This window comes from Hibiscus syriacus, unplaced genomic scaffold, assembly GCF_006381635.1.
Source record: "Hibiscus syriacus cultivar Baekdansim isolate YM2019G1 unplaced genomic scaffold, ASM638163v2 tig00111392_pilon, whole genome shotgun sequence".
NCBI lineage: Eukaryota > Viridiplantae > Streptophyta > Magnoliopsida > Malvales > Malvaceae > Hibiscus > Hibiscus syriacus.
Genome location: NW_024063078.1, coordinates 2,075,224 through 2,100,931, shown reverse-complemented (window position 1 = coordinate 2,100,931; position 25,708 = coordinate 2,075,224). Strand labels below are relative to the sequence as shown.

Sequence of the window (25,708 nt, the reverse complement as noted above, 5' to 3'; positions counted from 1 at the left end):
TAATGGGGCCGAAAAGAAACCGCTGTGGCTTTGCATTGGATCCAACCTAAATTGATCCGATCAGCATCATATGAAAATGATATTTTTATTTGATTTATTGATTGATTAATTTATATTAAATATTATAAAAATTTTATTATGGCTGTGACATTTTTAACTAAAATTTTCAATCTAATTTATATTTTGTACTTAAAATATTTAACATCTTATCCTATTATATCAATCGATAATTTACTATACATGAAAATAAATTTTTTATTCTAATTAAATTTTTGTTGACCAACTGAACTCCAAAAGTCCACCTAAAATTAGGTCAAAAGGAGGGAAATTGAAACACAAATGTCAAATTCTAATAAGGAATGAAAGTGTGATGATGTGATTAAATAGCTAAGCAATTATTGACCACATGATGATATAATGGGAAATTGATTTGGAAAAGTGGGACCCAAGAATGGAGATTAGTATTGATACAAGTCAAATTAGATTGTAATGTATCTCACCTTCTGAAGACTATTGGGGAAATCAAAGTTGCCTCATGCTACAATTTTTAAGCCTCAACAGCCTTATAGACGCTGTGTTGCTGAAACATTTAGGGTGTGATTGGTTCACGGAATGTAAGATTACTAGTGGGAATAAAAGATAATTAAGGAATAGGATTACTGGGAATGTTACATTACTGTGTTTGGTTGGTTTGGCAGGAATGTAAGATTACAGTGTTTGGTTGATGGAATAAAAGATTACTGGAATGTATATTTTACCAAATTGTCCTTGTTCTATATTTTTTAGCAAGTTAAATTCTAAATCTTTAAATAAAAATTATTTATATAAAAATTCTATTTGTTGATAATATTACTTGAGTATTTAAATATATCATTATTTTAATTTTAATTAATATTAAATTTTACATAATTTATGTAAAAATATATTAAAATTTTACATCATGGAAATAAATGTTTACATTGTGAAATTCTTCATAGATATTTATAATAATAAAAAGATGTAAATTATTTTTGTTATCTAAGATATAATGTTTATTATATTTTCTATACAATAATTTATTTATCTTATATATATATATATACAATAATATAGGTTCCAAACTAAATCCAAGACCGAGCAAATACTACATGTTGATGTAAAGCTCTTGCACGTGCAAACCCAGTTTTGTGCAGTTGGTGCTGCATCAGTCGTCGTCACGGCTCACCGGAATGTAGGGACAATGCAGTACATATTATCATGAGACGTAGTCCTCGCTTGGTTTTGACTTGATTTTGGCAATAGGGGTTTCTGTTTAGTCTTAGCATGGTTGAAAAATCGGCCTCGAGAATGTCTTTCGATAAGAACTACAACCCGTGTTACCAAACTCAAACTGAAGAAGCAATTATCTTCATTGTGCTGCATCCACCATTGTTGGTCTTTGCCCCGCCATGGTTTCAAATGGAAGGCTTGTGGTTGCCAATGGTGGACCAAGACACAGTCACAGACTCATGGATGTGAAATGGTGTGAGCAGAGCTAAAATGTGGGGAGAGGCACCCGCTCTTGCTAGGATTGAAAGAATATGCAGTGGCAGAGTCATAACTCAGTGTTGTCGGTTTGGCAACGGCCGATACTTATGGGGGGAAATGTAAGTTGTGGTTTAGTGAGCTGTTTTGTACGGTGAAAGAAGGCAGTTGCCTGATGATTTATCAAGAGAAGTTCCGATCAGGCGATCAAGAGGCGATTTTATGTTCTTCAACTTCCATAGCTAAAATCATATTGTATTTTACTGCAATGTCTCGAATGAAATTTATAACGGAGAAGCTCTTTTAAAGACTTAGTGGTTTGTTGATATTTTGAGATTTCGGATTAGAATATTATATATGTAAAGGTATGAGCAACAACATATATTGGTTGAGAACCTTTAAACATGTATTACCTTGATTTTAGATTAGATTTATATATATCAAGTTCGAATTTAACTCAGCTCGATTACACCCAATTCTCTACTAACATAACATTGTTTATAAGATGAACTTAATAAATAAAACCTTAAAGATTAATATTTTTTTCTTTATGAACTTAAAGCTGTAATATTTGCACTCTGTTTAAGCTTTAAGGTTTGTTTGTTGAATCTAAAAAATAGTGAACAATAGAAAATCATAAATTTGAACCAAATTAAATCAAAAACTATGATTTTTATGCCATTTGATTCGATTTCAGTTTCGATTTTAAAAAATATGTGTTGCTAGATTAATCTTTTATTAAAAATCAAATCGAATTAAATACACCCATAGCTTATATTATTGCAGGTGAAATTCAGTGCAGTGGTGAGAACAACACTGAGTGGCCTCCTTCATTTTTCGTACTCTACGAGATGTTACAAAGAAAATTTTTCCCATAATGTAATTGAATCCTTTGCCTTTTCAAAATATGAACATCGTTTTAATCATGATTGATATAATCTTAAACCGAATTTGAAATATGTAGTTAAAATTGATTTAACAGTCGATAGCATCGATACCAGTATGATATAAACTAGCATGATTAACAGTCGAAACTGAGTAACTTGGGCAAAGGATATTGAAGCTAATTCAAGTTATCTAATCTAAGCTGAAATCTAACAAGTACTAGCTTTCATTTCTGCAGAACTGATGAGAATCCTTCTTAATTCAACTTTCTACAAGTCTGGAACCTATATTATTCCGACCCTTAATTTCCTTTATGTATTTGCTTTCGGAACATACTCGAACATCCGTATCCAAAAATTGGTGATGCTTTGAGGTTAAACAAGTGAAAACAGACATGGCAGGAAATCAACCTCGGTTCCTTTATGCATTCAAGTGAGCACAAATTGTGTTCAAATGTGGTAGGATGCAAAAATAGTAGCCATATGTAATTGAATCGGTCTCAAGCAGAAATCGGGTTATGCTTCGCTCATGTATGCAAAGCCTAGACACTTCCCCTTATTAACTCAGAGTGTTGACAAACAAATTTGTTCAGACAAAGAAATGGAACACGCTCAGGAAAATACAACAAACGAGACCATACATCAAGATTCTTGTCACTATACACCTCAACATAAAAAAACTTTCCACCAGCATACCATCAGAAAATATCGAAGCATAGAAACAGAATATAGAAGTAATTACCTATTCAAAGAAAAAAGCAAGAGTCACGTGTGACACCATGAGTGGTTCTTGGGATCATTCGAAGGACTTTGTTTTATAGTAGAAGTACAACACGAGTGTAGAATCCCCAACACAGTTCCGATTCCATTTGGAACCTGAAGAACAAAGAGGTGATGTTAACATATAAGATTGACAACTATCAAATTGAAAACAAGAAGCTGTCATCGATGTTAGAGGCAACTCACGTAAATAAAGGCATCGAAGTTAAAGATGCCATATAGGAAGAACAAGGTGCTCAGCAAGAATGTTGAGAGGGAGAGATAGAATGGCATGAATTCAACACTCTTTGTTCGAATTACTAAATTTTGGGAACAAAGATCATGTCATTAAAAATTTAAAAATTTTCAAAATCAATCAAAGTATAAGAGAAAAGAAAACTACAAGCGCATTTGATCAACCAACTTACGATTATAAACAACGGGGAAGCAAAATTGATACGAGAGAAGCACAACTTAATAACCCAACAAAGATCCATCGCATTCCTCGGTCGGCTATCTGCAAGCTTCCAGCAACTATGATTGCGATAAAGCCAAAAACTGCTAGTAGCAACCCAATCATCCTAATTTGCCATCAACACAAAGAATATGACTGACAGTGGAAAACAACACTATGGTACCCGGACTTCCCGTTTTTCTTAAAGTACTTAATATTCAACACCTAGACCGATGGTACGAGAGGAGGCTCCTATATCATACGAGAGCACGAGAGTCTAGGCAACATGAGAACAATACAGATTACAGAGTGCACTTAAGAAACAAATGGTATGTAAAAACAAATGCATCTAAAGATAACCTTTTTCTCTCTATCAGCATGCACAATGAAGATGATAATGTAGGTCATTTGAAAAACTGCACCGATCGAATTAACCGTCATAACCAGCACATTGTCATAAGATATCAAGGGCGTGCCATACCACGTACAGATCAAGCAGTTCAAGAGAGCATATATATAAGGCAATCCCGAGAAGTTCTCGGTAGACTGGTTTCTGATAATTCTTTTAAACGTGGGTCTGAAAAGTTAAAACAAAAGACAATAGCCATAACTAATTAGAGGATAAGATATGCCAATCTATTCATTTCAATGATAAATTCTTAAAACTTGGAAAATAGAACATACAAGGGCGATACGAAAAGCCCGAAAGCAAAGATGTTCCCTGAAATGAAAAGGATCAAGATCAGATTGAAGCCACTTCATATGATTTACACATCAAAACTTGAAAATAAAGCAAAAAAATTGAAGACATGAATTATCAAATAGAATTCATAATTACGAACGAGTGAAAAACTCCATTTATTGAGTATCAAAGGAGCATTGTCTCAATAACACCATTGGTGAATGTAAGGTATCCATAAACGAGACAACAATTACCATTCAGAACTTAGAGAATATGGAAGAACAACAACAAGCTTTCACAGATGCAACCAATATTTAGAACAGCTACCTCTAAATCCTCATCAGACTCGAGTTTTAACTCGATAATAAGCTAGAAAAAAGATTTCAAACCAAAAAACCTAGAAACAATAGACATCATTGAAAATCAATATTTGAAAGTGCTTCCATTCCATCAATCTACATATAGACATTGAATTGTAAAAAGAAAGAAAAAAATAGCTTTTCAGCACTTTCAAGGACAAAAGCAAGCTTTTTTTATGATTGAATGACAAACTGATCATCCCTTAACCTAAAAAATCTTCAGAATAGACTAATGGATCATTTTCAGCTCAAAAAAAAATAATGAGAAATTAATCAAATCAGTTCATCTTCAAGAATAGACTTATGGGTCATTTTAAATTCAATCCAACAACCAAAATGTCAACAAAAATGTAATAAAATTAGTTCTATTAATTCCTTCAAATTACAATTACATTAGAAGGAACAAGGGATTTAGAGTCATTGATAAAAACATAACAATATTACACAAAAATCTCTCAAATCCTCTCTTCAAAACGATTTTAACAAAGAAAGAGGAAAACCCTAACAAGAGCGATCCTTTCCTTGTAGAAATATCAAGTATCCATTTTTTATTTATTGAAAGCATCTACGACTATTGAGGAACCATCACTTTCTTTAACTTCATAACGCGATTTGTCTACCTAATTTTTTAGAAGACTCTGCAGATTAGGGTGTGTGAGTGGCGTATATCATTATCCTGCACCCATGTCAAGAACATGCACTTCAAGAAAAGACAACGAAGCCCAACAATATATGCTCGAATTTAACAATAAATGGCGAGAAATCAGCACACATTGTTCTAGGCTCAACAATGGAGGAAAAGCAGGGTGAAAAAAGTAGAAAAAACATATCAACATTACCACTAAGTTTAAAGACGAGGATCAAAATAGAACTAAAACGTAATACTAAGTGTAATTTAAAATAAATATAGTTAGATAATCAAAATAAAAATTAAATAAAATTAGGTGACTAAATAAGTATTAAACTTTGACATGGGATGGGCCATCGCCTAGGTAGGCTTGGATACGCCCTTGATTGCATCTAATGGGGCGAAAAGAAACCGCTGTGGCTTTGCATTGATCCAACCTAAATTGATCCGATCAGCATCATATGAAAATGATATTTTTATTTGATTTATTGATTGATTAATTATATTAAATATATAAAATTTTATTATGGCTGTGACATTTTAACTAAAATTTTCAATCTAATTTATATTTTGTACTTAAAATATTTAACATCTTATCCTATTATATCAATCGATAATTTACTAACATGAAAATAAATTTTTTATTCTAATTAAATTTTTTGACCAACTGAACTCCAAAAGTCCACCTAAAATTAGGTCAAAGGAGGGAAATTGAAACACAAATGTCAAATTCTAATAAGGAATGAAAGTGATGATGTGATTAAATAGCTAAGCAATTATGACCACATGATGATATAATGGAATAACATTCCCAGTAATAAAACCCAAAAATTACTGTTGGTAATATAAATTCCCTCACTTAGGAATCATACATCAACCAAACATGGGTATCCTTCATCAGTAAACAAATATGCCTGCTGGGAATACTAAATTCCTTGATCCAAACAGACTCTTAAGGAATTTCCTGCACCGGCATTAGCACTCATGGAAACCTTACTTTCCATTGACCCTGCTGATCGCGGATCTGCAGCTTCTGCTCTCAAGAGCAAGGTATGTTTTTGAGAAATTATGTTTTATTATATTTCAGGCAACTATATCCATGCATGTCTGCAGCATCTTCCTCTCTCTTTCAGGGGGATGGTACCACAGGGTGAATGTTGATAATGAAGGATTTTTTTTTTGTTGCCAAATGACTTGATTCTTTTAGCAAGATGACATGATATCAACACATATATTTAGCTCATTTCCCTTTTCAATCTCTATTTTCTATTTTAAGAAAATTTTCACTGTTGCTAAAAGTAGGAAACACGTTTTTTTGAGGCTCAGCCACATTCTAATATCTAAAGACTAACTCATATTATTAGTTTGACAATTGGGCCAAAACTTTTGTCACGATTTAGGGTAGTGAACAAGAAGATTGAAGAAAGGGATTAAGAAATTGGAAATAGAATTGAGAATTCAGAAGAAATTCATTCATCAAATTACTTAGAAACTTCTCTTTACATCAGCTTTGTTTATATAGCATACTTGGACACAGAATATTATTATTTTTGGACACGTGTCTAACAGAATTGTCCTTCCCTCAACAACTCTTTAATCCGCCAGCTAACCCTCCTTCCGTTATTGATTTAATCCTCATTAGAGTAATTTTCCACTAGGTTAAGGTCTATCTTCATCTGGGCTTGTACCTGCTGCCCCAATCAATTTGTTTTACTCAAAACGTAACTGTTTTGATTTTCCCCAATTCCTTTCTCTTCATGCCCTAATTTTTTAATCCCTAGCTTCCTCGATTTCTTCTCTTCCCTTCATCGTGACAATTCCCCCGGCTTCAAAATTTCCTTGTCCCCAAGGATCAAACTGAGGAAATTGGGACTGCAGAACCGAAAAATCCTCCCAAGTTGCATTTTCAGGCCCCATATTTTGCCCATTGAATCAAGAGTTGAGTGACTGCTTGATTTTTGAGTTTGATCATTCGTTTATTAAGAACCTTCTCTGGATAGATCTTTAAGGTTCCATCTGGTTCCATTTCTGGAGAGTCAAATGAGGTCAGTACCTTGTCTCCCAATTTCTTCTTTAACAAACTATCATGAAAAACTGGATGAATTCGGAATGAATCTGGTAAATGCAATTCATAGGCCACTAAACCAATTCGTTTGACTATCTTGTAAGGTCTATAATAACGTGCAACCAATTTGAGGTTTTTGCAAAGAGCAATCGAAGTTTGGACATAAGGTTGAAGTTTAAGGTAAACTTTTTCACCAACCTGAAATTCCCTCTCTGAACGTTTTTTGTCAGCATACAATTTCATTCGAGCCTGTGCCTTTTGTAATTGATCTTGAAGTAGTGTTTGTATGTGTTGTCGAGTAGATAATATGTTTGCCTGATTCCCCTTTCCATGTTAAAATTTGGGGTTTATAACCATATAAAGCCTCAAATGGTGTTGTTCCCAGCACTGTGTGAAAATCGGTGTTGTACCGCCATTCAGCTTGGGACAACCATTTCAACCAGGTAGTAAGCTTAAGGAAGCAAAAACTCCTTAAGTATTGTTCAAGACATTGATTCAATCTCTCAGTTTGTCCATCTGTTTCGGGATGATAAACTGTGCTGTATAAATTTTCAGTACCCAAATGTTTCATAAATTCATTCCAGAAAAGACTAGTAAAAACTTTATCTATGTCTGAAATGGCCCTCTTTGGTGTACCTTGAAGCTTAAAAACCTGCTCCAAATAAACTTTAGCAACATCTTTAGCTGTATAAGGATGAGCCAAGGGAAGGAAGTGTACATACTTAGTGTACTTGTCAATAGTAACAAGAATACGATTAAACCTGGATGATAATGGCAAACCTTCCAAAAATTCCTTACAAATAACATCCCAAGCTTGTTGTGGTATTGGAATTGGTTGTAACAAACCCGACTTTGGAACATGTTCTATCTTGGTTCTCTGGCAAGTATCACAATGCTGAATGTAGACCTTAATGGCTGATTTCATCCCTTGCCAATAAAAATATTGTTTAATTCGATAATAAGTGGCCTGTAATCCTGAATGCCCTCCAACAGGAGAGTAATGAAGCAAGGTAATCAATTGTTGACGTAAATCCCTATTTGTGCCAATATACACCCTCTTCTTGTACCTCAAAACTCCTTGAGTATATGTCCATTTGCCAGAGTCATTGTCATGTAAGGATACTTTAGTTATCCTTTCTTTAACGCACTCATCATTCTTGTAACTGTTTTCAACCTCCTGAACCCAAAATGGAATAATTGTAGTAGCTACTCCTTGGGCAGAAATAATGTGACCCAAATATCCTACTCTTTCCTGGCAAGGAAAACACTTAGTCTTCCTGGCAAATAGCTGATTGTTCCTTAACAGATTCAAAACCAACTCCAAATGCTGTAAGCGTGTCTGCCAATACCTACTATAAATTAATATATCATCAAAAAAGACTAAGACAAATCTTCTCCGATAGGGGCCAAACAGTTCATTCATAAGAGATTGAATTGTGGCTGGTGCATTTGTGAGACCAAATGGCATCACTTTGAATTCAAAGTGATCATGGTGGGTTCGAAAAACTGTTTTCTGAATATCCTCTTGCTTAATTCGAATCTGCCAGTATCCTGATCTCAAATCAATTTTTGAAAAAAAATTAGCACCAGAAAGTTCATCCAGCAAGTCCTCTACAACGAAAATGGGAAATTTATTCTTCACAGTCATACCATTCAACTGCCTATAGTCAACACATAACCTCCAGCTGCCATCTTTCTTTTTAACCAATAAACAAAGAGATGCAAAAGGGCTTTTAGCAGTCTGGATTATGGAGGGTGCCAACATTTCAATAATCCGCTTTTCCACTTCTGTTCTTTGGTGATGGGGAAATCTATAGGGCCGCAAATTAATTGGTTCAGCTCCCTGTTTTAATTGAATTGCATGATCATGATCATGGCCAAATGGAATCTTGGGTTTTAACCCTTCAACTTCTAAAGACAGTTCATACAATTTTGCTTTTTGACATGCTTCAGCAACAGAACGAGGCTCATGCACTTTAACCTTGTGCTTCAATTCTGCTTTAAGTCCACTGATGAAACTTGAAACAAAATACCCTTCTTCCAATTCTAGATGTAGTTGTAACATAAAAGGCTGCAATTCCTCAAATTTTGTCTGATATTCTTCCACTGAAGATCTTTGTGCCAATTTATTAAATTCCTCAACCACATCAACTAAATCATCAGCATCAGAAAATCTGTGACACAAATCGCTCACGAATTCATGCCAAGTAACCCTATGTTTCTGCATCACATAACCATCAAACCATGTTTCTGCCCTGCCAGACAAGTACATAGTAGCAACTTCCTGCTGCTGATGTTCTGGAATCGAGAAATTCGAAAAGTATTTCTAGCACTTTTTAACCCAACTACGAGGATTAGTCCCATCAAAAAACTGAAGTTCAATCCTAGGCCGAGGAACATAAACTCCCGCATTAGCCACATTAGAAGTTTCCCCCAACATATTAGGAGAACTCCCGATCTTAAACTTTGGATTGTTTTCAGTAGTAGAATCAGTGGCCTGACACAAAGCAGGCTTAGAAGCCAAAATGTCAGGTTCATTTGGGTTAAAAGAATATTTCTCCTTATCAGTAATGACAACCACTTGTAAAGGAATATTACCTGCCATTTTAGCAGTGTTCTTATCTGTAGGTTGTTGAATGTGCAGAGGGGATGCTTGATCTACTTCCTCAGCACATTTGACTAGTTGGATGAGACGTAGAAGATACTCTCTAGTCTCATCAGAACGAGCTTCCATATCAGCAAACCGTTCCTCCCATCGTGCTTTTTGTGCCTTCCACCACTTGGGAATTTTTTCCTGCGACTGAAAAACAATTTGTTCCTGAGATTCCAATGGTGCAGGGTCGGACATCTTCTGCAGTTTCTTTTGTTTTCCCAGCTTGAAAAGAAGAAGAAAAAGAAGAGTATTTTTTGGATCAAAAAGACCTGCTCTGATTACCAATTGTCACGATTTAGGGTAGTGAACAAGAAGATTGAAGAAAGGGATTAAGAAATTGGAAATAGAATTGGAAATAGAATTGAGAATTCAGAAGAAATTCATTCATCAAATTACTTAGAAACTTCTCTTTACATCAGCTTTGCTTATATAGCATACTTGGACACAGAATATTATTATTTTTGGACACGTGTCTAACAGAATTGTCCTTCCCTCAACAACTCTTTAATCCGCCAGCTAACCCTTCTTCCGTTGTTGATTTAATCCTCATTAGAGTAATTCTCCACTGGGTTAAGGTTTATCTTCATCTGGGCTTGTACCTGCTGCCCCAATCCATTTGTTTTACTCAAAACATCACTGTTTTGATTTTCCCCAATTCCTTTATCTTCATGCCCTAATTTTTTAATCCCTAGCTTCCTCGATTTCTTCTCTTCTCTTCCCTTCATCGAAACAACTTTTTCTGCTGCATTTCACTCGTTCAGGATAAATCATAATGATGCTTGCTTGCAGTATGCCAAGCATTTTGTCATGGTTAATTGTCATGTACTAACATGAGTCTTCCCGCATGAGGCCATTGAAAGAACTTATGCCTGAGTTCATATATGGACTTTGAATGCCAAAACTCTTGATTATGTCATCAACTGGCTTGTGTTCAATACCCTGTTGTCTTGAGATAGAAGAACAGCACTTTGTTACCATATCGTTTACGTCACTGTGACTTCAGAAAGTTTAATCTGGAGAGCATTCTTTAGAATAGTACTGTCGATTGTGCACGCAAATTTGTGAAGTTCGTACATGCTTCTTTTTGTCCTATATATATATATATATACACACACAGCATCCAATTTCCTCGACTTGTTTTTACTTGTGGTTTTTCAGTTCTTTTCCACAAATCCGCTTCCCTGTGGTCCTTCAAGCTTGCCCAAGTATCCTCCTAGCAAAGAGTTTGATGCAAAAATGAGGGATGAGGAAGCGAGAAGGTGAATATTCTATAATTACAATAAGAACTTGACCTTTTTATTTTTATAAATTTTTTAGATGCTTGTGCAATATGGATGCCATGCTTCCGAAGTAAAATTTCTTTGAACATTTACATACTTATGTGGATGTTATTTCCAGAAAAAATTGAGTGCTTCAAAAGTATCATCCAAAAAACTTGTTATTGCATATTATTCCAGCAAGCAAATACTTGATTTTTGTTTTTACAGGATGAGCTACTTGTATCTTCTTTCCATGTTCTGCCACATCTGTCTTAATGGTCTGATATCTTTAGTGCTTGGAATAGGTGCTAAACTGATAAAAACCTACTTTTTCTATTGTCAGACAAGGAGCAGCAGGAACTAAGGGTCAGAGACCCGACCTTGACAGGAGAGCAACAAGAGAGTCTCGAGCCATGCCAGCGCCTGATGCCAATGCTGAACTAGTCTTGTCAATGCAGGTAACTTATGATTTGGTTAATACTTGCCATTTCATCTCTTTTTGCTCTAACATGTTTGGTGATGGCCATTCTTAAGTAGTGTATGCATCAAAGATTTCTACGTAAATAATTTAATATAGCAAAAAACATGTTTGGTCAATACATGCCATTTCATCTCTAAAAATATTACTTTGACATTCCAGAAAAGAAAAGGTCAACCCAATTCTAAGAGTCGGAGTGAGAAGTTTAACCCTCATCCTGAAGAAGTTGCCTCAGGCTTTCCTATAGATCCACCTCAACCATCACAAGCAGTAGAATCAAATGCAGATGCACAGGGGAATCATCACAAGAGAGCCTCCCATTCGGGACCACTGGCTCACCGAGCTGCATGAGCAAAGTCTGGAAAAAATGTCGATGATGCGCTCCAGAACTTTCTACTCCGGCTGACTTGTCAATGATGCCAGGTTTAGTGGCAGCAAGAAGTGATCTTGTATCTGAAGATCGCAGAGAGAGAACTGGTTCTTCGCAACCAGAAGCTCCAAAAGTATTTGCAAGATCTCCTGGTTCCTTCAAGGAGGCATCAGAAGCCTTCCAACAGGATCCTAAACATAATATGCACCAGAAAGAAGATGGAAGAAGTAACATCAAAGATCCAGTTGTGGTAAGTAGTGAACCTGCTTTTTGCTATGATGATTGGTTCTCATGGTCAAAACTGTGTAAAAACGAGCCTTGTCATTGATTTTTTTGAGGGTCAAGTATGGTTTTCAGTTGGTTTGTGTAACTTGTATTCATTTCAAGTATCTAATGCATTCATCTCAATGATTTGTTTCCAGATTGGTTATGGTTCAAAAGGTCACAAAATACACTATTCTGGTCCATTATTAGTTCCATCAGGCAACATGGATCAGATGCTCAAGGATCATGATTGTCAAATTCAAGAAGTTGTTCGACGAGCACGCCTGGATAAGGCAAAGATGAAAAAGGTTCCGTTAGAAGGCAACCAAATATCAACCAATTCATTATTTGTTTCCAGTCGTTGAGCTAAACTTTGTGAACATCAAATCAGGATGAACATTGTCAAGATGATGGCAGCAAATAATTTGGCTGCCAATTCTCTTCTGAAATATGAACCGAAGTCTTCTTTTCTTTCTTGTATAGCTCAGTTCATATAGGAAGACTGCTAGTGAGGCATATGTAGTTTAGCTTATAGCTGATTGAGAGATCTTTCTCTGTGATGAAACATGTGCATTTCTTTACCACTCTGTAATTTGCTAAGATATATAACCCATTCCTGTAGATCTGCCAAAGGTTAAATGCAGTGATCTTTAGATTATTTAATGTAATGAAACAAGCATAATCTAGCTTGTTTATCAAGTTACCTTGCTCCTTCCCTGCAACTCTTATACACACACACACACACATTTATATGCATGCATGTATGTATATGAATAATAAGGTATTTTCATTTTGGTAAACTTTGATTTAAATGATGTAAACAGCTATCCAGTAGGAAATCTGAATCAGAAGAAACTTGAACATCAAGAGTTTTCCATGTTTGAGAACAACAATATATCAAGCTAATTATATTATTGCTCAATGGAAGGAAAATACAATGAGAATAACAGTTTTGAGATATGAAAGTATAATTTCTTTTTGGGGGCATGGGGGTTCAAATTGAGTACCATTTTTCACAGCCATGGAGCAATTACATTATTAAAATTCTCCATTTTTCACAGCTTTGTCTTGCCTCATTGAACATCCCAATCATGTTAAACTATCTACATTGATCTTGACCAAGATAAGCTTTCATAGCTAATCTATCTAAGAGACGACGAAGCCTTCGAGCTCCAAGAGTTGGCTTGAGCTTGTCAATGTCCCCAACTTCCGAGCACTTTGGTTTCCCGGAGCACCAACCACCGGGAGTGAAACTCACGTTAACACGGCCAAGCAAATCGACATCGATCTTATTCAGTACGCGATCGTTTTGTTTGAACTTGCGAGCGAATGCGGCGTTACTTCGGATCATCCTGCCTAAATCATTAAGGGAAAGTACATGCGGGTGCTGTTTAGGAGGATTGTCCCATTTAATATAGTGCATATCATGATTGACGACAGTCTTGGCGAATTCCGGATTATTGCACACGGCTGTCTGAAAGTAGCCTTCAGGGGAAGAGATGAAGTTTGTGTAGTACATGAGAAGAATTCTGGGTAGATTATCCCATCCCATGATAATGTACTCGATGAAGGGACGTGACATAATTGTCCATGCTGAACCTGCAACCATTGACAAGGATGTTGTAAAAGCAAAACAAATTCACCCCCTCCATGAAAATGGAAACTAGGCTTCCAAGTTTCAGTTCCTAACATATTAGAAGAGCTGCAATATGCCAATATGAACTATTTATCCGCAGAAAAGGTAAAATGCAGTTATCCATATCTGCATCACATCACTAAGCAAATGCATATATATATGTCTGTGTATAAACATTATCATAAATTCTGACACCCCATAGCTTCAAAAGATTCACTTTTCTATCGAAAAGCAGATGTAACATATGAGAAAGGCTGCAATATGCTAATATGAACTATTTCTTTGCAGGCATGTAATATGCAGTCCATCCATATGTACATCAAATCACTAAACAAATGCATATAGCTATATATAAATATATATTCATACATTATATACATTCTTAAATATTAAACTTACAAATTGAAGAATATCAAGTCAATGACAGAAGGCTAACCAGTATATAATTTAAATGCTGTAGGCAGTTTTCTTCTCTGCGTAGCCCAATATACTTCCGACTTGGTCGACATATAGAGTCCCGGATCTATAATCAAAGGCATTGCTCTCTTTTCCCTGAAACAACCACAGGCAAAACATGTCAACATTCAACATTTACGACCGTTTTCAGTGACGAGGTAAAGAGGGAGATGAACTTACCGTTTCCAATCAAGCTCGCTCGTGTGTTCAATGAAATTAAGGTTCCGGTTTAAAGGCGAAAACGCATAAAGAAGATCTGCAAATCCAGAAATCGATCAACACAGCAGTTTGTAAACAAGTGAATGACTGAAATAGGGCATATGATACGAGGGCTAACCATCTTGAGTCACAAGAGGATAATCTGATGCACTGAGATTTATAAACCAATCCCAATCTTTATCCCTCTTGAGAAGAATGGCAGCAGCATGGAGGGTATTGGCCACCATTGTTGGACCTCTATAAGTAACCATATTAGCCTTGGTGACCATAAAAACATTCCCAATTTTGGAGAATACCGTCTGGTTCCGAATCCATGAATTCAAAGTCAGCCTTTCCTCTGCAGGTGACTCAAGGTCCAAATGAACCACATATTGATTCCTTGGATGATACAATGCATGGAGAGTCCTCCATAGCTTTTCGTGATCACCCTTTGATCCCGAAATCAAATAAGCGAATCGAGGTATGGGCGGACCGGACGGTGGCGGCCGCGGATTGAGCTCGACCTTCGACTCGACGTACCCCGGCTTTCTTTGATTCATTGTGAAGATGGAGAAGATTGAATTGATGTTATAAACTGATGAAACGAGTCCCATGTTGAAGGACGAGACGAGGAAGAAGATGCATACGAGGGAAGATATCACAAATGGGAATATCCACTTCTTCTCCATGATCACAAACATCATTGCCAAAGCTTAATTATCATAGGATCCTTCCAGTAAACACTGATCTGCAATCACCAACTAAAGAAAATAGGGGGTGGGGGGACTAAAACAAAAACAAGTTCTCAATATCTTGATTCAGTTACAATTGGATTTTAATTCAGAAAATTAAATGGAAGAAAAAACAGAACACCCTTTAATTTTCTATTAATTCCAAAGATATAATCTCGTAGCTGTTAAAGTAAACAACATTGATTTATTCTTGTTTTTTGCTGGTTCCATTTCCCAGAATGTAAAACATACAGAAAAGTGAAAATGGTATGATGAAAAGGACAAAAATAAACAATTTGTTAAAGAATCCTTGAGAAAAAGAAATAAACAATTAGTTAAGTATAGGAGAAAATCAGAAAAGATCAAATCTTTTGACAAAAGCAACAAAAACATATAATCATAAATCTATTAATGGAAACATATTCTAAAAATAGATTTTGTGAATGTAGAGAGAAAATAACATGGAGAAAATATTTTCAAAAATGAAATGAAATATATTTAATAAATAAAACTGATTTCACTCTTACATCTAAGTTGCATCTAAACTTAGGAACTATAAATTACCCAGATCCAACCTAGACTTTTAAATTAAAAATAAAACATATTTAAATAAGTTTTAACTCAACTAAGTTTAACAGTTGTTGAGATTTTTATTGTTACACTTACATAGCACATGTTAATGTACTCTAGTAATTTTATAAATTCTACTCGACTCAATTAAAAAAATTCAAATAAAATTTGAGTGAATCGAACAATTCTAAAATTTTAGTAATTAGTGATTTAGTTTTCAAGTTTGAGTCGAGTTTCTATCTTTGCACGATATATTTATATCGCATGAGAAAAATCATAAAGAAATATATATGTATATTGTATATAGTTATAGAAAATTATTTTAATTAGAATCAATTAGTAACACAATGTTATAATTATTTATAATTAAATTTAAATAAAAACTCGAACAATTCTATTCAAATAAATTTAAGTAAAGTATGAGTTAAAAAAAATATGACTTATCGATTCTCGATTTTTTTTTACTTGACTTTGATTTAATTGAATAGTGACCGCAAAATATTAATTGATTAGTGGGAATGCATGCAACTCAAATCAGTAAAGTTGTCATTATTTTTATTTATTTACATCCACTATAATTTAATCACTATTTCTTATTAACAAAAATATTTTTTAAAATAAATATTAAAAGCCAAATACATATTTGAAGAATTCAAGAATTATACAAAATAACCCTAAATTTTTAATAATGAAATAATTCCATAAATAATAAATGTCAGATTTAGAAGTGATCAGAAACAAACAAACAAACTTGACCACTTTTGAAGGGGATAGGGGTACTTTTGTATTATTGCAGCGTCAAACCTGGGCTCTCGTAATCATCGACGACACTGACTACCGTTAGAGTTAAGATTGATGAAATAGAAAAACATGTTAAAATAAACAAGAACAAACATTCCACTAACGGATAAGGTGACAAAAGGCGTACGAAATCAATCACTTTCAGTTATTAATTGAACTTTAAATTATATATATTACAAAAATTAATATTAATGTATATTTTAAATTATAATATTATTTAAGTTTTAAAATTATATAAATTTCAATTATTTTAATATTTATTGTGCTCGAATTGGACACCTTCAAAAATAATTATTATTTTATCACAGATATCGCTTGATTAATATCTAAGCAGTAAAACAAGACAATCCTTTGGAACTGCCAACTTTGACATGAAAAACATTAGTCCACTGTTTTTTTTAGAACTAATTAAAGAGAAAAATAATAATTTGTTTCACTTAAAAATCCTTTCCCCCTTCAATCTCTCTTCTAAGACATGCATTGATATAAAGCTTTATCTGCTGCTTTCGTGTGCTTCTCTCTGGTAAATAAGAATAGAATACCAAAACAGAGAGACTGAGATCTTAACATCTTTCTTTATCAAACAAACTTAAAATTCTTTTCCGCACAAGGGTTTTTTTTTTCCTTTCTTGATAATCTCTCTAAAAGGTAATCATTTGATTTTTTCCTTTCATTTATTATGTTTTTCTATCTGGGTTTTTGTTCCTCATTTCATCTGTTGATTTTTTCGTTCACATTGACAGTTCAATGTTATGTTTTTTTTATATAAATTTCATATCATTTTGCATGTTAATTTTATTGATAGTTATTGATTTGATCTTGTCTTATAGCATGTTTTCATTGTCCTTTTTTTTATCTGGATTATGTCTTTGTATTTTTCTATTGTATTAGATCAATCATATATATAAATTTTCGTTATACATTGTGGTATTGTAATTTTTGTTTTTTGCTTTCGGATTTTATTAGGTTTTATCAATTTCTGTGATTAATGGGTGTAGAGATTGTGGGATCAAACATGGCACAAGTAGCTGAAGTAGACAAATCATTTTTGCTTGACAAGGAAAATGTGAAACTGGACAATGATCCTGTTCATAAAGAGACCATGGAAGTTGTTTCCAGTTCCAGGGAACCGGATAAGGGAGACGGGAACAATGCATCCAATCCCGATGTTCCGACGGATGCTGTCGACGAGTGGCCTGCAGCTAAACAGATCCACTCGATCTATTTTGTCAGGTGTCGCCTTTATGACGATCCGGAAATAAAAGCCAAAATTGATCAGGCTGATAAAGAGCTGCAAAAGTGGAATAGAGCCAGGTTCAAGATTACTGAGGAACTGAAAGCTAAGAGGGTGAGTGACTTGTGTTGAATTGATCCGGTGTGCTTTTAGCAATAAATGTTCGAAATTTAAGTCCGTGAGCATGTAGCAACCAGATTGATGCATTATCTTTATGTCGGTGTAGTCGGATCGAGCAGAGTTGCTTGCTCAAGTTAGAGCCTTGAATGTTGATTTTGACCAATTCAAGGAGATTTTAGGTGAGAAAAAGAAGGAAATAGAGTCACTGCAGCAGGCTTTAGGCAAGCTTCGCACTAATAACTATGCTTTCGGTGGTCTATGCTCATCCGAGGAAGAGCTCAATGCTGTCGTATGTTACTCTGAACTGTTTCAAGAACTTGTTGATTGTTTTATGCCACGATCAATCCTTTTCCTTTTACCCACTTAATGGAATCGATGAACTACAGATTCATTGCTTGCAATATCACATTCAGCACGAAAGCATCCCGTTGGCCGAGGAGAAACAACTACTTAGAGAAATCAAACGAATAGAGGGAACCAGGGAAACGGTTATCACTAATGAGGCAATAAGAGCAAAGATTCAGGATTCAATGGGTCAGAAAGAAGCCATTCAAGATCAGGTTAAAGTAAGAAACTTCCGTTTTTCGCCTTTTGAAGTTTGCTTTCCCGCTTTCATCCTGTATTAATAAGACCTTCAACTTGCTATTATTTGTTTTATTGTAGCTTATGGGTGTTGATTTGAATGGAGTAAGGAAAGAGCAGCATGCTGTCCAGTCCAAGAAGAAACTAATTAAAGATAAATTGAATACAATCGAGAAGAGAATCGACTTTTTACAGGAGGAGCTGAAAGATGTGACCGAGAAGAGGGACAAAGCTTACGAAGCCATTCAGGAACTGAGGAAACAACGCGATGAAGAAGTGCATCATCTTGTTGCTTGAAACTTTAGAACTTCTGTTTCATACTCACACATGACCATATCTGAAACATTCATTTATACTTGAAGAGCTACTGTCACTACATGGAGGATTGACAAGCATTATAGTCAACTTTTGAGCTTCATTATCTGAGCTATTACTAGGGACTCGTTTTAATTCCGATCGATCTTTCGAATTTTCAGAATGCCTACTATTTCCAGAGCCAATCACTCTTAGGCCAAAATCGTAGCTGCCAAGAAAGATATAAAGGCACTTGAGGAGCTTGCAGCTGTCGAGGTATGTCGAGACTCATGTCCTTCGTATCTTCTATACTGGTTTCAGATTGAGAAGTTTATGGCTCTCTGGAACGGGAACAAGGCCTTCAGGGATGATTATGAGAAACGAATTCTGTCATCCCTGGATAGTCGGCAATTGAGCCGGGATGGTCAGATAAGGAATCCTGACGAGAAACCACTGGTTACACCAGAGGTACTGGCAACTTCGGAAACTGAAACAATTTCGAAATTGAGTTCGAGACAACCTAAGGAAGAAGCCAAATCCTCTCCTCAACCAGGTACTAAAAAAAGGTCCACAAAACATGCTGACACCAAAGTAATGAAGTCGAAATCCTCTCCGGAGAATGCTGTGGCAGAGAAGGAGATCTCCGGATCAGGCAAATCAGAAAAGGACACTTCTGAAAACAACGAAGTCGGTGCTGCAAAACTGAAAGAGAAGAAGAGAGAAGAGGAAATTGCAAAAGCAAAGCATGCTTTAGAAAGGAAGAAGAAGATGGCTGAAAAGGCAGCTGCCAAAGCAGCTATAAGAGCTCAAAAGGAAGCTGAAAAGAAGCTCAAGGAAATTATTTGCTTCTTTTTCTTGTTTCGCTTCTGATAAGTAGTGTGGATTAAAACTTAAATCTCGTGATGTTATTTTCTTTCAGGACCGTGAAAAGAAAGCAAGGAAGAAGTCAGCAGCATCTAAAACTGCTACCGATCCCGAAGAACCAACCGAACCCGTGGCCGGGGCTTCAGAATCAGATAAGGCTGATGTTAATTCTGATGTACCTGTTCCTGCTCCTGTTTCAGCAAATGATAAGGTGCAAAAGGAGAATAATATTCGGTACAGAAATCGAACTAAAGGACTCAAGGCGCTTCCTAGAGCCATCCTGAGACGTAAGAAGTAGACCAACTACTGGACATGGTCCGCTCCGGCTGCGATGGCGGTGCTGATACTTCTAGTATCGGTTTACTATTATCTTGTCTGAAGAAGTTAACTTGAATGAAACTGCAAGTTTTGGTTGATCGAAATGCTAGTAGCTAGGTACATAGAGGTAATAGTTAGTTATGTTCTTTGCATCCATGAAGGTTGCACTAAAAAAAACTCATTATGTTGCTGGTAGTTCAGTTTGAATGCTTACTGAGATCAAAACTTAGTAATTCTCGTTTAATTGGTTGTGTTCTATATAGACAAGTTGATGTTCTTATAGCATTTCCATATTTGAGATAAAGTAGCAATTACTCAACAAGTATGATGCATTATACAAAGAAATTAAATTGTATTTTAATTAAGAATATTGTGTCTTGACATAATTAAATGTTGTTTTTAACCAAAAAAAATTACAAATATTATATCTGAACATGATAAGAATTATATAATAAGATATGATTGATTAAGATAAAAAATTTCCATCTTATTATAAGAGACGTATTTTTGGATCTATCGATGATGGGATTGAAAAATATATGATCGTGTTGAATTAAATTGACGGAAATCAATATCACTTATTTTATAGGTCTAATTAGAAAAACAAAAAATTAGATGCATATGTAATGGGGTAAGAGAGAGGTAGGATAGTAGACTGTCCACAACGTCAGGTTGTGAATAACTTCCGTGAGAGATCTCCAAATTATGAAATATTTTCCGTAGAATTCGATCCCACAACCTCAAGATTAAGAACCTTGCACTCTACCAACTGAGCTGGATAATCATTTCATAATTCGAAAAACAAAATGGATCCAATTGGTACCAAACCAAACCAATCCCAGCTCAAGCCCATCCACTTCTCGCCGGCAGCCACAATCATTCGACGTATTTATTTCCCTCGAGAATTTAAATTTAAAACTCCAATTAGCCTCACCTTCGTCCTTTCTCTCTTCCACGGCGATGGCGACGCCGACTCCTACAAAAACCCCGGCGGACAAGTCCAAAATATTTCACTCTCATCATCTCCATCCACGTGATGATTCCTCCCCCTCTTCTCTGTCCCGTTTCGAGGCATACAACCGCCTCCAAGCCGCAGCGGTGGCCAATCGGATGGGAAAATCTCTCTCCTAGAAGCTTTGCTGGGGTTTCGTTTCAATGTTCGTGAAGTGGAGATGAGCACTCGCCGGCCTTTCATTTTGCAGATGGTTCATGACCCTTCTGCTCTTGAGCCTCGTTGTCGCTTCCAGGTGGTTTTTGCTCTTCTTAATTTATTTACTGTGAATTTGTATTGGTTTCTTTTTAACGGGTTTAAGGGATTTTTTTTGTGTTTCATGTTATTATTAGTTAAACCAAGCTTTTATTTGTGTTTATTTAATTATATATAGAAGAACTACAAAATTGTTTAATCAAAAGGAATACCCGGAATTTTGAAGAACTTAATTGAAAATGCAGTGCTTTTCTTTATAATAGAATTTGGACAGAATAATTTGTTAGAAATTAGTGTAAAAGAGTTGAATTTTAAAACACTTTTTATTATCAAGCAGCGTAGATATCAATAATGTAGCAATTTTCCAAGGATTTATTAGGTTTTGGACGGGGATGGACCAAAGTGGGGCAGTCGAAAAATTCAAATTAGTTTATTTTTTATATTTTTAATTGATAATTTGTTTTCGTCCATGTAATTTTATAAGTTCAGTCTCCTTAAAAGAAAAACTTAGAATCTAACATAAGATTTTTTTTTTTAAATCTGGGTGTAGTAAATGCTCCATTTCTACATCCTGCTATGTTTCCCTTGTTATCCTTTTTTACCTTTATCATTGATACTTAAAATTGGCAACTGAACACAGGAAGAAGATTCTGAAGAATATGGAAGTCGGTTGTTTCAGCATCAGCAATTGCAGATATCATAAAATCAAGAACTGAGGCACTTTTTTTTTAAAAATAAACTAAAACTTCAGTTTCTCCTAAGCCAATTGTAATGAGAGCTGAATTTGCACATTGTCCAAACCTCACCATCATTGATACCCCAGGATTTGTTCTTAAGGTATGTTGTTACTTTATTTGAGGAGAAAAAAAGTCCGAGTAGATTAGTTGAAATCTTGTAATATGATGATTTACTTATGAATCAAAATATATGGTTGGAAATTTATCTGCAGGCAAAGAAGGGAGAACCAGAGAACGCACCAGAGGAAATTCTTTCCATGGTGAAGTCACTAGCTAATCCTCCTCATCTTATTCTGTTGTTCCTTCAGCAGAGTAGCGTCGAGTGGTGCTCTTCATTGTGGTTAGATTCAATTCGTGAAATCGATCCAACCTTTAGAAGGACAATAATTGTGGTCTCCAAGTTTGATAATAGACTCAAGGTTCAGATTTCTAGCTTACTATGTTGGCTTTATCATCTATGAGATATAACATTGAGCTCAGGGTCCTGACCATATTAGGTGTCTAACTGTTTATATATATAATGGAGACTGAAAGAATAAGCCTTGCTTGTTGCTTGATATGAGGCCTCTATGTTGTAACTTGTGGTTTAATTACTTGAAACTAACCATGCCTTTTCATTGCTTAAGGGGGTTTTAATTGATGGAGCAGCAGATCATTCCCCGGAGCAATGGGGGAAAACAACCGAGGAGGAAAGATCTGAGAGTGGTTTAGGGAGTTGGCCAGGTGTTTCTATTGATATAATACCTGCTAATGCTGTTCTTCGTCTTTATGGTGGAGCTGCTTTAAAAAGGGTAATGCACGAATTCCGCTGTGCCGCATATTCCCTTGAATGTCCCTCAGTATCAAGAGAGAAGGTAGATATTTCAAACTTGAAATTTTCCCCAAGAATATCATGTCGAGCATAAGTAAATAGATATATTTTCCTGGAACAGGTTGCAATTATCTTACTTGCAAATGCTGGCCGGGGTGGGGGTAGAGGAGTAACAGAGGCTGCTGCAGAAATAACACGCACTGCAGCACGGTCATGGCTCGCCCCTCTCCTTGATACTGCTTGTGATTGGCTTTCCTTTGTTCTAGTCAATCTTTTTGACATTGCTCTAGAGAGGAACCGCTGCCGTGAATCAGAATGTAAGAAGCCATTTCCCCTTATTGACTGAACCCTTTAGCCATCATTTGGCTATTTATTTCTATTAATTTGCACAGATGAGAAGAATACTGGAAACTGGGATGAGCATGTCGGGTTTCATGCAGCTTTAAGGCATGCATACGATCGCTTTATGAAGGATTTGGCTAAACAATGAAAGCAACTAGTTAGGCACCATCTTCTTTCAGTCACAAATCCATATTCTCATGTCTGTTACGAGAACGATTTTCAAGGATTCTTCGGGTCAAGTACGAGCTCATACCACATGTATAGCCAAGCTTCATCCACTTCATTTTTCCTTGAGCTGTCTGAAGCTGGCCAAGTAACACGTGATGAGACGATGAACTATCAGGAGAACATACCTCCCGAAAAGAATGCACAGCAGACCACTCCAGGAAAAGGTAAAGAAGCTAGACAAGCTCTCCAAGAAAACAAAATGACTGCACCCCATCTCCTGACCAGACTTGTGAGGTGGTATATGCTAGAGTCAAGAATGAGCTCGGTAATTGCATCGATGTCGGACCGAGAAAACGTATAGCAAGAATGACTGGCAACAGAAATAATGATCAATTGGCTAAAGTTCACAACGGTGGTAGTCTTTTATTTGGTAATGGTGACAATGGTTCCAAAACAGGTCCAAGTTACTCTGAAATCTGCTCATCGGCAGCACAACATTTTGCACATATACGTGAAGTTCTCGTCGACCGCTGAGTGACATCAACCCTGAACTCTGGATTTTTGATCCCATGGTAAGTTTCTAAGTTCTTCAGTCTCTGCCTTCATAATTATTCGTATATGTGATTAGCTTGGACTTAAATGTGAATGTCGGATACGGATATGTAGTCGGGACAGGCTTGTGGTGGCAATTGGATTGGACCTGTTTGCAGTGAATGATGAGAAGTTCATGGATATGTTCATAGCTCCGGATGCCATTGATGTGCTGCAAAAGGAAAGACAAAACTCTTCAAAAACGCCAGAAGATTCTTCATTCTTGCTTAAACGAATTCAAAAATGTTGCTCGAACACTCTCATGAACAAAACATTACACACTATTGTTTCTCATTGGCATCATAATAAAGAACCCACATTTTTTTAGGAAGTGTTCATTAATTTTATTATATATATATATATATGACTTAAATTTGAATATATTCTTGTTATTAGATGGATTGTGATGCTTGATTATTCAAAAAAAAAATTAGTTTTTGAGATTGGTGAAATCACCAATGCCATTCTCTCTCATCAGTCATCATTATCCTTTTGCTCATCTGTTTAACAATTCACTTCTTTTTACCCAAAGGGGAAGGTGGGGCGACGATTTGGCATAAGACACCTTTTTTTACTCTAATATTTTTTATCTAACACCAATCGACTAATATTTCCCGAAATAGTACTCTTTAGGCTAAGATGACACACATGCGTGTCCCTATAGATGTGCTTTATTGGGGTTTACTTATGTGGAAATAAAACGTGTTTTCAGAGATGCGCTTTTTAGCCACGTGTAAAAATCAGGTGCTAATATTATAAATATTTTTAAACTGGTGTCAAATATGTAATTAAATTTTATTAGGGTGATATTTATATAAAAGCATCAACTTTTTTATTTATTTTTTTGTGAAAAAAACTTTTTACGTTAAAATATTTAAATATTTTATTGTAAATTATTTTATAACTCGATAAATTTTGATTTTTGCATGAAATAACACAATACGTGTAATCTAGTATAGGTAATGTAACATACCAAAATACGGGTTAATGACTAAATTGTAAAACTTCAGAATGTGTTGATTAAAGTAAGATATTTGAATAGTGTAATGATTTGTTCGGAAATATTTCCTGAAAATAATTAGTAATTATCAAAGGAATTAAAGGACAAAATGGTCATTTAATATGAAAGATATTTTGTTATCTCTTTATGAAGAGATAAATGTTGGGGGAGAGTATTTAAAAAACTCTTCTTCTTCTTATCTTCTTCTTCTCCAACGTGCAGAGCATAAGGTGAGTTTTCTATTTGTTGGTTATTTGTTAAATTGAAGGTTAGGTTTTGATCATTAGATGATAACTAAGCTTAAGGAAAGCTTAAGTTGTCTTATAATCAAAAGCTGAAGAAGTTATAAGAGATTTAAGAAAACGAGTTTTTATATGAAATCATAGAATAGAGTTGATAAGTTGAATTTTAAGTTGAATTTGACTTGTCATCTATGATAATAAGAAGATAGAAGTGTTAGAATTGTATTTAGAACATATTGAAATTTGAGTATGATTCTTGAATTACATATGAAGGATAGGATTTTGAAGTTATAGATGATTTTCATGGATATAAGTTGGTTTAAGTAGTGGTAGTTGAGTTTAATGACATGATAGGGGTTTAAAATAGAAGAATTAAGTGAAGAATTGATGATTTTCGGGGTTAAAATACAATTTCTGGGTAGAGGGAATCGATACCCTATGAAGGGAA

The 25,708-nt window shown here is 35.3% G+C and overlaps 1 protein-coding gene, 1 long non-coding RNA gene and 3 pseudogenes across 4 annotated transcripts; 3 read left to right on the top strand and 2 right to left on the bottom strand.

The window, feature by feature from the left end:
• The first annotated feature begins 496 nt into the window (after nucleotides 1-496).
• LOC120160617 lies at nucleotides 497-12,835 on the top strand (annotated as a pseudogene).
• LOC120160136 lies at nucleotides 3,610-4,369 on the bottom strand. 3 transcript variants are annotated; one of them, XR_005519412.1, is made up of 3 exons: nucleotides 4,285-4,369; nucleotides 3,961-4,177; nucleotides 3,610-3,727 (listed from the first exon to the last, which is right to left on the bottom strand). It is a non-coding gene; the product is annotated as an uncharacterized LOC120160136 (long non-coding RNA). The 3 variants fall into 3 exon arrangements; XR_005519413.1 differs by having other exon boundaries at nucleotides 3,664-3,680; XR_005519414.1 differs by lacking the exon at nucleotides 3,610-3,727 and adding an exon at nucleotides 3,857-3,877.
• Nucleotides 12,836-13,456: 621 nt separating the features above from the next.
• LOC120160286 (beta-glucuronosyltransferase GlcAT14B-like) lies at nucleotides 13,457-15,352 on the bottom strand. Its single transcript, XM_039170700.1, has 4 exons — nucleotides 14,788-15,352; nucleotides 14,631-14,706; nucleotides 14,431-14,546; nucleotides 13,457-13,957 (listed from the first exon to the last, which is right to left on the bottom strand). Exons 1-4 carry the CDS (start codon nucleotides 15,350-15,352, stop codon nucleotides 13,458-13,460), a joined length of 1,257 nt encoding a protein of 418 aa, XP_039026631.1. The 3' UTR covers nucleotide 13,457.
• Nucleotides 15,353-17,721: 2,369 nt separating this feature from the next.
• On the top strand, nucleotides 17,722-20,417 carry LOC120160281 (annotated as a pseudogene).
• Nucleotides 20,418-21,122: 705 nt separating this feature from the next.
• LOC120160616 lies at nucleotides 21,123-24,345 on the top strand (annotated as a pseudogene).
• Nucleotides 24,346-25,708: the final 1,363 nt, after the last annotated feature.